The sequence below is a fragment of the Chiloscyllium punctatum genome, chromosome 9, assembly GCF_047496795.1.
Source record: "Chiloscyllium punctatum isolate Juve2018m chromosome 9, sChiPun1.3, whole genome shotgun sequence".
Lineage (NCBI taxonomy): Eukaryota > Metazoa > Chordata > Chondrichthyes > Orectolobiformes > Hemiscylliidae > Chiloscyllium > Chiloscyllium punctatum.
The window spans coordinates 113,099,759-113,113,888 of NC_092747.1; the positions used below are offsets into that span (position 1 = coordinate 113,099,759).

Below are 14,130 nucleotides of genomic sequence, written 5' to 3' on the forward strand. Positions count from 1 at the left end.
GTTTGGACAATTCAAACTTTCTACTGACTGGTTTTCCCAATTTTCGATAGTGATCTTTGACAGAGTGATTTTCTATAGCGTGAGGATGCAGTGGAACACAACAGTTGTGTCAGAGCCAAAAGCCCTGTAATTTCCCATATTAGTGATTGAATTAACACATTTACACTAATGGTGTGATGAGTGGAATCAAGGGACCTGGTTATCAATGCATTCCTTCCTCTCAGTAATAACAATTCCTGTCTTCGTCCTCAGCACTAGATGACATGTTTTGACATTTCGCCCTTTTCAGCTGTATTCAAGGTCTGTACTAAGCAACTGTCTCCAAACTTACACTGAATCCCGAGGTATTTGGTATAACTATCAGTGTAACTGTTTATCCTCTACAGGGCTCCTGTTGGCAGACTTCACTTCATCCTTTCACCACATCCTTTTTTTCTTTTCTCCTTTGTGATTCCCAATAACCATTCCCAATGATAGAGAGTTCTGTGTTCTTACCAATCTCTGGGGAGAGAATTTTCTCCTGAATTTGCCATTGGATTTATCAGTTGCTATCTTATTTTTATGATCTCTCAGTCTGACAAATCTTAGAGCCATAGAACCCCTACAGTGTAGTAGCAGGCCATTCAGCAAATCGAGTCCACACCAACCCTCTAGAAAGAATCCCACCCAGACCCACCTCCCCCTAACCTAACCCTCTAACCCTGTATTTCCCATGGCTCATCCACCTAGCTTGTATATCCGGGACAATATAGGGCCATTGCAAATGGTTCAATCCACCATCTTTGGACTGTGAGAGGAAACCGGTGTTGTGGGAGAAAACACTCGCAGAGATGGGGAGAATGTGCAAACCCCACGCAGACAATCGCCCAAGGGTGGAATCAAAACTGGGCTCCTGGCACTGGGAGGCAGGAATCATGTTTTCTACATCTCCACAATCCAACCCTTTAATCATTGTAAAAGTCACCTCTCTACCATATCGACTTAGGTACATCAAGCCTTTTTGTAACTTAGAACTTTTCAATGATAAATTATTCACAAATATTTATTGCTGCACTCTCCTCTGACACAGCGGAGTGGCTGCATCAGAACCCAGGCTGACCACAGCCGATTGGACATTGGATATACTTACAGGTTGACCTGGGAATCCCTCTTTTCCTGGTGGACCACGGTCTCCCTTGGGCCCTGGATATCCGGGCTCACCTGTAAAACACAGGGAATATTGGAAGTTGGAAATGAGAGCTTGTTTCTGGAGTTGGTGGTTTGTACCTTTTCAGAAAGACATTGATATTGGCTCAAGCCATACTCTGGCAGTCACTCACCTGGCCTTCCGGGAAGTCCCGGGGGTCCCTGTAGTCCAGGTAATGCGGTGAGGTTACAGTGGAAACAGGTATCACCCTTGGCACCTGGAAGAAAATCCTGACTGTTAAAGAGCCTGGCAGATTATTGTGACTCTTGCTGGAGAAGGCCATGAATCTCATTAAGTCCCATTCCACTACTCAATTTGATCAAGACTGGTCTACACCTTAACTCTATCCTCCTGCTCTGGTTCCATACCTTTTATCCCCTAATCCAACAAGAATCTATCAAACCCAATTCTGAAATTTATAAAGCACTCCCAGCCTCAACAGCTGAGGAGGAAGTTCCACTCCCCTTTGCATGTAAAAGACTATTACCCGGAATGCTCTGGCAGACATGGGGAGATCATACAAACTCCACACTGATAGTCACCCGAGGGTGGAATTGAAACTGGGTCCCTGGTGCTGTGAGGCTGCAGTGCTAATCACTGAGCTACCCCTTTGTGGCCAGAATATATTTTTCGCTAGAGCTGAACACAGTTACTTCAATTGTCATCAAACCAAAGCCCCAATTAAATCAAATTTAACTTCTATTGCTTTGTATTCTAGCCACTGTCAGTTCAAGGAAAATTTTCCATTAACTTAATTTTACTCTCTTTTTGCAGTCCCCTAGATTTTATTCCCTACACGGGCTCTAGATCTTTCTGCTCTTTTCCAGCTCCTCGTTTAAAACATTGCCATCAGAGAATCTCAGCTCCTTTTGGCTTCAATCTTCACGATCTCCAAAACGAGTTCTTCCAGTGACATGGAGAGACTGGAGAAACTGGGGATTATTGTTTTTAAGAGGAGAGAAGGTTGAGGAGAAGAGTTTAACTGAGGCGTTCACAATTATGAAAGATTTTGATAGAGTCAATGAGGAGAATCTGTCGAACCAGTGACAGGGCAGTTTGTAACTGGGGACAACGTTTTCCGAATCGGCCTAATAAAGGGGACATGGAACTCATAGACAGATGAGGCCAATCAGAGTTAGTGCCTCTTCTGACATTCAATGATGTCCTGGAGGATCTCGATGTCCCCTTCAGTAAACAAATATTCACCTCTCCAATTTAAAATGAACAAGTGATCTGCTATCAATTCCTTTGTGTTGAAGAGAGCTCCCAACCTCTACTGTTTCGCTGGGTTTGCCCACCCCTTGCCAGTGAGGCTGAAGGCAGAGGAGTATGTTAAATGCAGTGGGCGGCCTTCCTGCTGCCTAACTATCTAACGACAACCTCTCTGATACTTTATGGGGAAAGACCCAGCCTGTCATTGCAACTCTCAACAAGCGAGTAATGGTGTCATCTCCATCATCATCACATCTCCCCCACCCCTCCCGTCCTCTCCCCCTAGCCCAACACCCTCACCCTCATGGTGCACCCACCACCATGCCAATCCACGCCACCACCACCAGCACCCTTGCAACCACACCCCCTTCCCCCAACCTCACATTGACCCCCTCCACAGCCATGCCAAGCTCCCCTCCCCCGCTCCAGCTGTACATTGCCAGTGATGGTGGGACGCCCACATCAGGCAGGAGGCCCAGCAGGTTGAACAGCTCAGGCTGCTGTCAGGCCGCTTCTGGAAGGTTCCATAAGGTAGATTCTAGCAAGAAGCGGACAAGCCAAGAGAGTTCTACACATGCTGGCAGTGGGTGAATGAGCTGAGAAACCACAGACCAGAGCAGATTTCTTCCTGAATGCCCCATTCCAATGGCCAATTCTAAATTATCAATGTATCCGAATATAAGCTGACCTTTCAGTCCAGCCTCTCCTGGCAAACCTTGTGGTCCAACAGGTCCGGGCGGTCCTGGGAAACTTCGACAATTCTCAATAGTCACTGAAACAACATTAGATTAGACAATTAGAAATTACTGACAATCTCTAGTATTCCCTCAGCACTGACCTTCTGATAGTGCAGCACTCCTTCAGTACTGATCCTCTGACAGTGCAGCGTTCCCTCAGTACTGACCCTCTGACAGTGCAGCACTCCCTCAGTACTGACCCTTTCACAGTGCAGCATCCCGCAGTACTGACCCTCTGATAGTGCAGCGATCCCTCAGTACTGGCCCTCTGACAGTGCAGCACTCCCTCAGTACTGACCCTCTGACAGTGCAGCACTCCCTCAGTACTGACCCTCTGACAGTGCAGCATTCCCTCAGTACTGGCCCTCTGACAGTGCAGCACTCCCTCAGTACTGACCCTCTGACAGTGCAGCACTCCCTCAGTACTGCACTGATGCGATTCATTGTATTACTCCACAATGAGACATGTTCTCCCAGTCAGACATAGGTGTAAAACTTTTGCATCTTTGTACCTTATCAAGTATTCAGTGTGAAGTGATTCCTAACTCTGCTTTCACATTCTGAAAGCATCCAATAATATTTGCCTGTGTGAATAAAAGGTGCTGTATGACAGCAAGAGGTTATTTTATTCACTGCCAGGATTTGTACCTTGATGGAAGAGCATCATCCCCTGCCCTTGTTAAGTGCTTTGAGTGGTGGGACTTCTCTGCAGTCTGTGTGATTTAGCAGCTGAATGACATTGTCAATCATGTCAGTGGACAGTTTCAAGACACAGGGAGGGGCTGGTGGGGCTAAATTGCTTGTTTTACCTGATTTCGGACACAGGATTGTGATGTCACCATTCTCCCACGTGAACTGCACCAGAAGGTTTGTGTGAATACATTCCCTGTCCTGTATGAAAGACCAGGGCACAGTACAGGGGCACACTGTAGTCCCAGCACAATCATCAACGTACCTGGAGGTCCTGGAGGACCACGGGGCCCAGGGAGACCCCTTAAACCATCCTTTCCTGGTAAACCTGACAGCGATAATCCGGGATCACCCTTCTCTCCTTTCTGACCTCGTTCACCTGTGAACCCTGGGAGACCTTGCTCACCTTGCAGGGGGGGACCTAGATGATGAGTAAAATAAATGCAATTAATCTGAACGCAAGACCACACAAGGATCGAAAGGCATCTGGAACCTGAAACAAAGGCCAAGAAACTGGTCAGAGGTGCAAGCAGTGAACCTGAGAGTGCATTAGCTTCATTGTTGGTAAATGAGAAAGAATCAAAGGCCTCTTTTAGGATTGGCTATAAGTCAATTATTTGTGTTCAAACTCAATATAGTACCCTCACCATCTTTGGACATGAGTTTTAGTTTATTTTTTAATGGGATGTAGGCGAGACTATCAAGGCCAGCTTTTATTACCCATCTCCAATTACCTTGAACTGGATAGCTTACTGGAGTATTTCAGAGAGCACTTCAGACACTGCTCTGAATCTGGAGTCAACGTGTCAACTCTCTGTAAGGATAGCAGATTTCCATCCCTGAAGGGTAGTAATGAACCAAAGAAGTTTCTTTGTGGCAATCAATGATGGGTATTGTGGTCACTGCTGCTGAGGTTTGTTTTTAGTTTGAGATTTTACTCCTCAAATTTCAATTCCACCAGATGCCGTGCTAGGATTTGAACTCACATGCCCCTGGCATTAATCAGGTCCTCTGAATTGTTAGACCGGCACAAACTCTAAACTTCTTCCAAATAATTGAAGCATAATCTGAGTTGAAATAAGCTTGATATCTATGGTCTGATTTTTAGACTGTCATGTGTGCGTTGGTTTAATGACAAGATCTCATCGTATTATATATTACTCCCCAGAACCAGGATTCCCTCTAAACTCAGGGTAAGCTCACTGTCTGACTGGATTTCTGCTCAAACATTCACAACCTGATCTTGTTTCAGACATTGCAGTATTTATTATATTCTTTATTCAATTGTAATTTTTGAGGATATGAAATGTAAATTTACAAAATGGTTCTTGTGATGTATAATGCCAGGTAGATGATCACAGTTATATCTGTAGTTTAGATGTGTACTCTCAGGTGTGCTTTTTCATAAGGTGGATAACCTCAGGGGTACCTGCAGCCCAGTTACATGAACACGTCATCTCAAGTGGACTTGTATTCCAGATGTATGTGAGCAAGAATGCCTGTACTTTGGGTATATAGTCACAGTATAGCTTTATGTCTGGTGTATAATCTCAGGTGTACCTGCACTGCAGGTATATGCTTGTCGATATACTTGTACACTTGGTGTTTAAATTCAGGGGCACCGGTACTTCTTATGTTTAATCTCAGGAGTACCTATATCCCTGGTGTATACTCTCAGGTGTACCTGTATTCCTGGTGTATACGCTCAGGTGTACCTGTATTCCTGGTGTTTAATCTCTGGTGTATCTGTATTGCTGGTGCATAGTCTCAGGAGTACCTGTACTCCAGGTGTTTAATCTCAGGTGTATCTGTATTCCTGGTGTATAATCCCGGGTGTACCTGTATTCCTGGTGTATTATCTCAGGTGTATCTGTATTCCTGGTGTATAATCTTAGGAGTACCTGTATTCCTGGTGTTTAATCTCAGGAGTACCTGTACTCCTGGTGTTTAATCTCGGGTGTACCTGTATTCCTGGTGTATAATCTCAGCTGTACCTGTATTCCTGGTGTATTATCTCAGGTGTATCTGTATTCCTGGTGTATAATCTCAGGAGTACCTGTATTCCTGGTGTATAATCCTGGGTGTACCTGTATTCCTGGTGTTTAATCCCGGGTGTACATGTATTCCTGGTGTATAATCTCAGGTGTACCTATATTCCTGGTGTATAATCCAGGGTGTACCTATATTCCTGGTGTTTAATCTCAGGTGTACCTGTATTCCTGGTGTTTAATCCTGGGTATACCTATATTCCTGGTGTATAATCCAGGGTGTACCTGTATTCCTGGTGTATAATCCCAGGTGTACCTGTATTCCTGGTGTATAATCCCAGGTGTATCTGTATTCCTGGTGTATAATCCCAGGTGTACGTCTACCTCTAGGGTGACACTCGTCCCCAGGTCTGTGGCCTTGGATAATCTACACCTTTTCTTAATCTGTGAAATGCCTCAACAAAGCCTGTCAGCTAAATTGTTTTTCTAAACAGCCTTGTGGTTACCACAGAAACGTAACACTCCTTTACCTGGAGGGCCGGGTACTCCCGGACGTCCTGGGAGGCCTGCAGGACAGAAAAATGCAAATGTTTTAACGATGCTGATAACATTTCAGTTGATTTTTAATTTTATTGAGTGTGGCCAATGATAATTAATAATTACTATCTGTACCTGGATAGCCTCGTTCACCTTGTATCCCAGGGGGACCTGGGTCACCAGGATCCCCTCTAGTCCCATAAATAACATTTCCATCGACATCAATAATCTGGAATAGAAAAGCACTGGTTAGTGAATGGTGTGTCTGTGTCTGTGTGTGTGTGTGTCTGCCTGTGTGTGTGTGTCTGTGCATGAATGTGTGTGTGTTTGTCTGTGTGCATGAATCTGTGTCTGCCTGTGTGTCTCTGTGTGTGTGTCTGTGCATGAATGTGTGTGTGTGTGTGTGTGTGTTTGTATCTGCTTGAAAAAGTGTGTGTGCGCATGAGTGTTAGTGTGTGCACGTCTGCCTGTGAGGGTGCATGTGTATATGAGTGTGTCTCTGCCTGTTAGAGAGAGTGTGTGTGGGCGTTTGCCTGTGAGAGTATATGTCTGTGTGTCTGCATTTGAGACTGTGTGTGTGCATGTGTTATGTGTGTGTCTGACTGTGTGAAAGAGTGTGTATGCATGTCTACCTGTGAGTGTGCGTGTCTGCCTGTGTGAGAGAGAGTGTGTATGTGTCTTCCTGTGAGAGTGTGTGTGTGTCTGTCTGACTCTGTGACATAGAGTGTGTATGTCTGCCTGTGAGACTGTGTGTGAGAGTGCATGTGTGTCACCCTGTGAGAGAGAGATTGTGTGTATGTCTGCCTGTAAGAGAGTGAGAGTGTGTGTGCACGAGTATGCATGTTTGTGTGTGCCTTTGAGAGTATGTGTGTGTGTTTGCCTGCGAGTGTGTATGTGTGCCTGTCTGTGAATATGTGTGTGTGCCTGTGTCTGTCTGAGTGTGTTTGTGTGTCTGTCTGTGAGTGAGTGTGTGCCTGGAAGACTGTGAGTGTGGGTGTGTCTGCCTGTGAGTGTGTGTGTGTGTGTGTGTCTTTCTGTGTGATTATGTGCACGTGTGCCTGTGTGTGTGTCTGTGACTGTGTGTGTATTTGCCTGTGATGGAGTATGTGTCTGCCTGTGAGAGACTGTACATGTGTGTGCCTGTGAGTGTGTGTGTGCACCTCTGCAAGTGTACATGTGTGTCTGTGTGTGTGCGCCTGTGAGAGAGGGCATGTGGGTGTGTCTGCCTGTGAGAGACTGTGTGTGTGGCTGTGAGTGTGTGTGTCTGTGAAAGAATGTGTGTATCTGTCTGTAAGTGCCTGTGAGTGTGTGTGTGTGTCTGTCTGTGAGAGAGAGTGTCTGTGTGTGTCTGCCTGTGAGTGTTTGTCTGTATGTGTGTGTGTGTATCAGCCTGTGTGAGAGTATGGTGTGAGAGTGTGTGTGTGTACCTGTCTGTCTGCGTGTATGTGCCTGTGAGTGTGTGTCTGTAACTGTGTGTGTCTGCCTCTGAAAGAGTACGTGTGTGCCTGACAGAGTGTGCGTATATGTGCCTGTGAATGCTTGTGTGTGTTTGCCGTGAGTGTGTCTGCCTGTGTGTGTGTGTGTGTGTGCCTGTGAGAGCATACATGTGTGTCTGTGTGCGTCTGCCTGTGAGAGAGTGCATGTGGGTGTGTCTGCTTATGAGAGACTGTGCATATGGGTGCAAGTGTGTGTGTGTGTTTGTGTGTGTGTCCCTGTGAGTGAGTGTGTGCTTGCCTGTGAGAGTGTGTGTCTGCCTGTAAAAGAATGTGCATGTATCTGTGTGTGTGTGTATGTGTGTGTCTGCCTGCTATGAAAGAGTGTGCATGTGTGTCTCTGTCTGCATGTGTGTATGTGAGTGTGTCCGCTTGTGAGTGTGTGTGTGTCTGTGAGTGTGTGTGTGTGTCTGCCTGCGAGTGTGTGTGTGTCTTTCTGTGAGAGTGTATGTCTACCTATGAGTGTGTGTGTCTATGTCTATCTGCCTGTGAGAGTGTCTGGTGTGTGTGTTTATGTGTGTGAGTGTGTGTGTACCTGTCTGTCTGTGTGCATGTGCCTGTGAGAGACTGTACATGTCAATGCGAGTGTGTGTGTCTGTGACAAAATGTGCCTGTCTGTCTGTGAGTGTATGTGTGTGTTTGCCTGTGAGTGTGTGTGTGTGTGTGTGTCTGTGAGTGTGTGTGGGTAAAAACAATGACTGCAGATGCTGGAAACCAAATACTGGATTAGTGGTGCTGGAAGAGCACAGCAGTTCAGGCAGCATCCAAGGAGCAACAAAATCGACATTTTGGACAAAAGCCCTTCATCAGGAGTGTGTGTGTATGTCCCTCTGAGTGTGTGTGTGCTTGCGTGTGAGTGTGTGTGTCTGCCTGTGAAAGAATGTATATGTGTGTGCCTGTCTGCATGTGTGCATGTCTGTCTATGAATGTGTGTGTGTCTGTCTGTGAAAGAGTGTGCATGTGTGTGTCTGTAGTGAGAGTGTGTGTCTGCCTGTGAGAGTGTGTGCCTGTGTCTGTCTGCCTGTGAGTGTCTGTGTGTGTGTTTCTGCCTGCCCGTGAGTGTGTTTGTGTGTGTGTGTGTGTGTGTGTTTGCATAAATGTAAAACCCTCCTTGGTTTACAGTTTGGTTTCCACATAAATGGGTATGTCCAGATAGGGCCTGAGCACATGACAACTCTGAGCCTGGTGGGACCAGGGTAAATTGTGGGGGGTGGCTGACAATGAGCAGGGGAAGGGGTAGATGGCAGCCAGTCTCTGGAGGAGGGAAGGGAGAAGGCCTTTGAAGCCAGGGACCTGCGGTGTTGAGGCCAAGGAGCAGACAGAGACTTTAGGGCAATGAGGGATTTACAGAGGCATCAAGTGGTGCATTGGGTCTGAGCCCCATGTAGAGAGTCAGGTGGGTGGGCAGGGTGGGTCAAGGTGTGTAGGGTCCCCGACAGTGGGGTGAGAGGTGCCCTGATCAAGAGGTCTCTCAGGTCGGTTCGCAGGAGGTAAATGAAAAGACAATAACCTCCTGTATCACACAGTGCTCATCTGGGTTTAGTTGTCAGCTGTCTAGGTCTGGGAAGGTTCCATCCAGTTACAGAAATCTCAGTAACTGTGAGGTTCACAACCTCCTTATCATATTTAAGGTGACATCCTGCCTCCTTCATGTTTATTAGTCACATGGCCTCTGGCCCACCTTTGTTCAAACAGGAACAGGATGGGTTTCTATCGTGATTCTGTTCTCTTGAAAATTTTAGCCCCTTCCACCCTCTCCTGCCACCTCCCTACTCACACATCCCCTTTAAATTCCCCTTTTATATTTTTGCAATTAGAAATCTGCACCATTTTAAAGAACAAGTTCCAATATGCCAGGTTAATATACACTTTTCATCATGACCTGGTCAGATACTTACAACACCTGGAGGACCATCAACTCCACGATTGCCTTTCTCTCCCTAGAGGAAAGAAACACAAACATGTCCATCACGTTCAAAGTTGCACTAATCCAGCCAATGGAATGGAAATTAATTTACAGATAGAGTAGTCATTTAGAGTTGATTTTAAGATCCAGTTGCAAGAAAATGTAATTTTCTGTGAGTGATCAATGTTAGAATCTGTCTCCTCATGCACCTATGGTCAGGGAGAGAAATGATAGACCCTGACCTTTCCATTGTTTCCCTCCCCCTTATCCACAGCCTCCCCATAAACCGACCACAATTTTACCCCTCCACCACTTGGCTGCCCAAAATTAAGAAATACACTCAAAATAGGCTCAAAATATTTCATGTAATTTTAACAACTTAGCCTTGATTCCTTGATTTAGAAAAGCTTAGGTTTCAGTATGATATACTTTATAACCATGGCTTTATTAGACAATTACACACAACTTGGTCATTCATATTATGCAATCTACTCCATTACTTTGTACTTGGCCTTATGCAATATCCAGAGACCAACATCCAAAGATTTTGTTTTTCTTATATATTGTAACATTAAATCTAAAAGTAAAAATACTTTTTACCCAATGTAAAATGTTAGAGTCATAGAGATGTACAGTACGGAAACAGATCCTTCGGTCCAACTTGTCAATGCCGACCAGATATCCTAGCCTAATCTAGTCCCATTTGCCAGTGCTTGGTCCATATCCCTCTAAACCCTTCCTATTCATATACCCATCCAGGTGCCTTTTAAATGCCAAAATTATGCAACAGCATATAAAACAGTAATTGCTGCTCCTGGAATTTGAGGAAATCAACTCCAACACCTAAAATACCCCAAGAAAAGAGCAGCTCTTACAGCCACAATTTTTCCCATCCTCCATCTTGGATTACCCAGAATTCATCCTTCACTGAACTAATCTTACAAATGCCCAGCATGGAGCACATTGTAAAATAGCCAAGAACTGCAGATCGTGAAAATCAGAAATACAAGGAGAAAAGGTTAGAAAGTCTCACTGTCAGGCAGTGTCTCTGGCTTAAAAAAACAGAGTAAGTGTTTCAAATCCACAATCTGCACTCGTTCTGGTGATGATTCACTCACCGCTGCTTCTCTCTGCACTGATCATTTCCAATTCTTCACATTTCTACCGGAGCAAACATGACCCCCTTTCCAGAAAAGGAATCAGACTGCGCTTGAGCCTCTCATTCCCCTATAGCCTCAAGAACCCCAGCAATAGCTGCCTGAGACTTGGTCAGCTCAAATAAAACGTGAATTTCAAAAGAGAACATTAAGGTGAGGAGAAACAGGAAAAGAAAAACTTGCTAAGCAAAAACAGAAATAAATGTCAAAGCAATAAATTGATAAAATGACTAATACATAACAATGACCTTTAAAAAGTGCCAAGCAGCAGAGTTAATAACGCACCTTTTTTTCCCCACTTTTTCACTTAAGAAGCAGAGACAGACTAGTCTCCAGGAAAGGAAGGAAACCAGTGCCAAGCAAAGGAGTTAAATTCAATTTTCATGTACCTACAATGGCCCACATTCCTACCCGATCTCTATGAAGTGAGTATGAAAGCAGGGATTAGAAGTGAGTTATCTCTCAACCTGGGTGTTCCTCCTCATCTGGCACAACATGTGGATTGATTTTGAGCGGGAGGAGTAGATGGAAAAGGCATGTGTCCACATTGAACAGTGGGTGGGTTGGTAAGTATGTGTGAGCTTTTATGTTCTTCGTGTTCCAGTCTCAGACGTTTCTCTCCCCCTCATCTCTGTCACTGTCACTCCGTCACACCATCACTCCATCACTCTCGCTCGTGCTCCGTCACTCTCATTCTGCCACTGTCACTCATGCACCATCCGGGGAGAAAATATTGGGTCAAATTGTGGGGGATCAGGATAAGAGGTTGCCATTAACACCTTACATCATCATTGAGAGGAGAGGAGAGGGGAAGTGAAGACTGGATCAGAAAGCAGAGCAGGAAGGTCTTGGGACACACAATGATCCATCAGCCCTGGCACATCAATGAAAGGGAAAGTGACAAAGTGGGAAGGAGGTGTCAGATTGAGATGGAAGTCCTGAAGATGAAGGCAGTGGGTGGGACCAGGGTTATTGTAATGGGAAATTAATGAACTGATATGGAAATTCTCTGCCATTTTCTACAGCACTGAATGCTCATTGTAAAGTGCCTATCCTTCCTTCCCTCCAATCAGCTGACCTGAGCTCCCTTCACCAATCCCACCCTTCATCCCACCTCCCAAAACCCTTCCATTCTCTCTTGCCATCCAGCCATGCAAATTGATGGAATGGAAGTCTTTACCTTGGGACCATCCTGTCCAGAGACACCTGGATATCCTGGGTCACCTTGCTGACCCTACAAAATAAACAAAATGAGAGTAATTTCTCAATTTTCACTGACATTTGGAATTGAAAGCTACAAAAACATGTTTAAAATTGTCTTTCCTCAGCCAACATGCAAACACCACCTGAAGAGATCAGAGCATTATGCTGGCAGACAATTCCAAATATTTATGACCTTCCTGCTCTAACTGGCCATTTCCCTCTCAATATGTCTAATTCTCTCATGAACTCTAACTTTCAACAGAGGAATTCAGTCAGCATAGAAATCACTTGCAGTTGGAATGTGTCAATAACACTCTGTGTCTCTGAGAACATGTTACATGTTACAGGGTGGCACAGTGGCTCAGTGGTTAGCACTGCTGCCTCACAGCACTAGGGTCACAGGTTTGATTCCAGCCTCGGGCGACTGTCTGTGTGGAGTTTGCACATTCTCCCTGTGTCTGCGTGGGTTTCCTCCGGCACTCCGGTTTCTTCCCACAGTCCATAGATGTGCAGGTTAGGTGAATAGGCCATGCTAAATTGCCCATAGTGTTAGATGCATTAGTCAGAGGGAAATGGGTCTGGGTGGGTTATTTTTCGGAGGGTTGGGTTGGGCTGAAAGGCCTGTTTCCACACTGCAGGGAATCTAATCTAATCGGGCAGCATGGTGGCTCAGTGGTTAGCACTCCTGCCTCACAGTGCCAGGGACCCAGGTTTGATTCCAGCCCGGGCGACTGTCTGTGTGGAGTTTGCACATTCTCCCTGCGTCTGTGTAGGTTTCCTCTGGGTGTGCCAGTTTCCTCCCACAATCCAAACATGTGCAGGTTAGGTGAATTGGCCATGCTGAATAGCCCGTAGAATTAGGTGCATTAGTTAGGGGGAATGGGTCTGGGTGGGTTACTCTTCGGAGGGTCAGTGTGGACTAGTTGGGCCAAAGGGCCTGTTTTCACACTATAGAGAATCTAATCTTCCTGTGGATGTCTTGTACAGCTCCTTAAACAGTCACCAACAATGGCCAGCTCATTCAGAATAAGACAGTGTTACACCATTTTCTGTGGGGAGAGGTGTTCACACTTTGAGTCCTTGAATCAACAGGAACATTAAATTCTTGATTCATTACATGCTGCCACTTGGAAAGACCTTGTTACCAATAACAGGCAGCGCAACCATTTCCCTTGGCACAAAGATTTTAAAAACTTCAAGTTGTACAGTGTATGTTAATGGATTCAGTTGGAGTGAGTGCAGTATCTCGGTGTTACTGGTTCGTCGTGGACTGGTGGCTAATGAGAGGCTAACTTACATCACGTCCTGGGAGACCTGGATCACCATCTTTTCCGGGTTTACCCTGTGAAATTAGTTCAACAACATTGCATTAGCTATAAACTGCATAAGACTCGGCAAAAATAAACAATTCTCAGGAAGGAAGTGCTCTCCATAAAAGTGTCAACAGTCTGCAGAAAAGAGAGGTATGTGGACTGGGAAGGAAGCTTGAGCATCTGACCTCAATCTGTGCCCACAAGACACATGTATCACTTTTACCCTCAGCTTTTCTACAGTGTGGTTCTGTAACTCGATGGGGCCCAGAGCTCACAGGGAGCACAGGACAGAGAACACAAAACTGTTGGATATTAACAGAAGATCCAACTGCTTCAGGGAAGACCTTTATGGAAAGCATCTTGCAAATGTTATTCAGTCAGGGTTTATATGTGACTCCAGTCTCACGACAATGAGTTTGACTGTTGACTGTCCTCTGGCCTAGCAAGTTACTCAATGGTATCAAATTCAAGAAGGCAGCTCACCAGTAACTTCTCCAAATAATTAGCGACAGCCGTTAAATGCTGGCCCGGCCAGTGGCCCTCACATTCAATTATAAAATGTACAATTCCTCATACTTACGCGTTTCCCTGGTTCTCCCAACTCTCCTTTATCCCCCTTCATTCCAATACTCGAACGGCCCTGTCGAAACATGAAGAGTCACTTTGAATTGAGTAACATTCCTGAACTTGGAGAAACAGGAATCTCAA

At 45.4% G+C, this 14,130-nt stretch overlaps 1 protein-coding gene across 1 annotated transcript in view; it reads right to left on the bottom strand.

The window, feature by feature from the left end:
• LOC140481615 (uncharacterized) overlaps nucleotides 1-14,130 on the bottom strand; it is a 209,858-nt gene that overhangs the window by 70,415 nt on the left and 125,313 nt on the right. The window contains exons 15-24 of the mRNA XM_072578092.1: nucleotides 14,003-14,062; nucleotides 13,407-13,451; nucleotides 12,087-12,140; nucleotides 9,742-9,783; nucleotides 6,486-6,579; nucleotides 6,344-6,379; nucleotides 4,091-4,246; nucleotides 3,087-3,170; nucleotides 1,320-1,403; nucleotides 1,130-1,200 (exon numbers count right to left, since the gene is read on the bottom strand). Coding sequence (XP_072434193.1) covers nucleotides 1,130-1,200; nucleotides 1,320-1,403; nucleotides 3,087-3,170; nucleotides 4,091-4,246; nucleotides 6,344-6,379; nucleotides 6,486-6,579; nucleotides 9,742-9,783; nucleotides 12,087-12,140; nucleotides 13,407-13,451; nucleotides 14,003-14,062 — 726 coding nt within the window. The remainder of the gene's footprint in view (nucleotides 1-1,129; nucleotides 1,201-1,319; nucleotides 1,404-3,086; nucleotides 3,171-4,090; nucleotides 4,247-6,343; nucleotides 6,380-6,485; nucleotides 6,580-9,741; nucleotides 9,784-12,086; nucleotides 12,141-13,406; nucleotides 13,452-14,002; nucleotides 14,063-14,130) is intronic.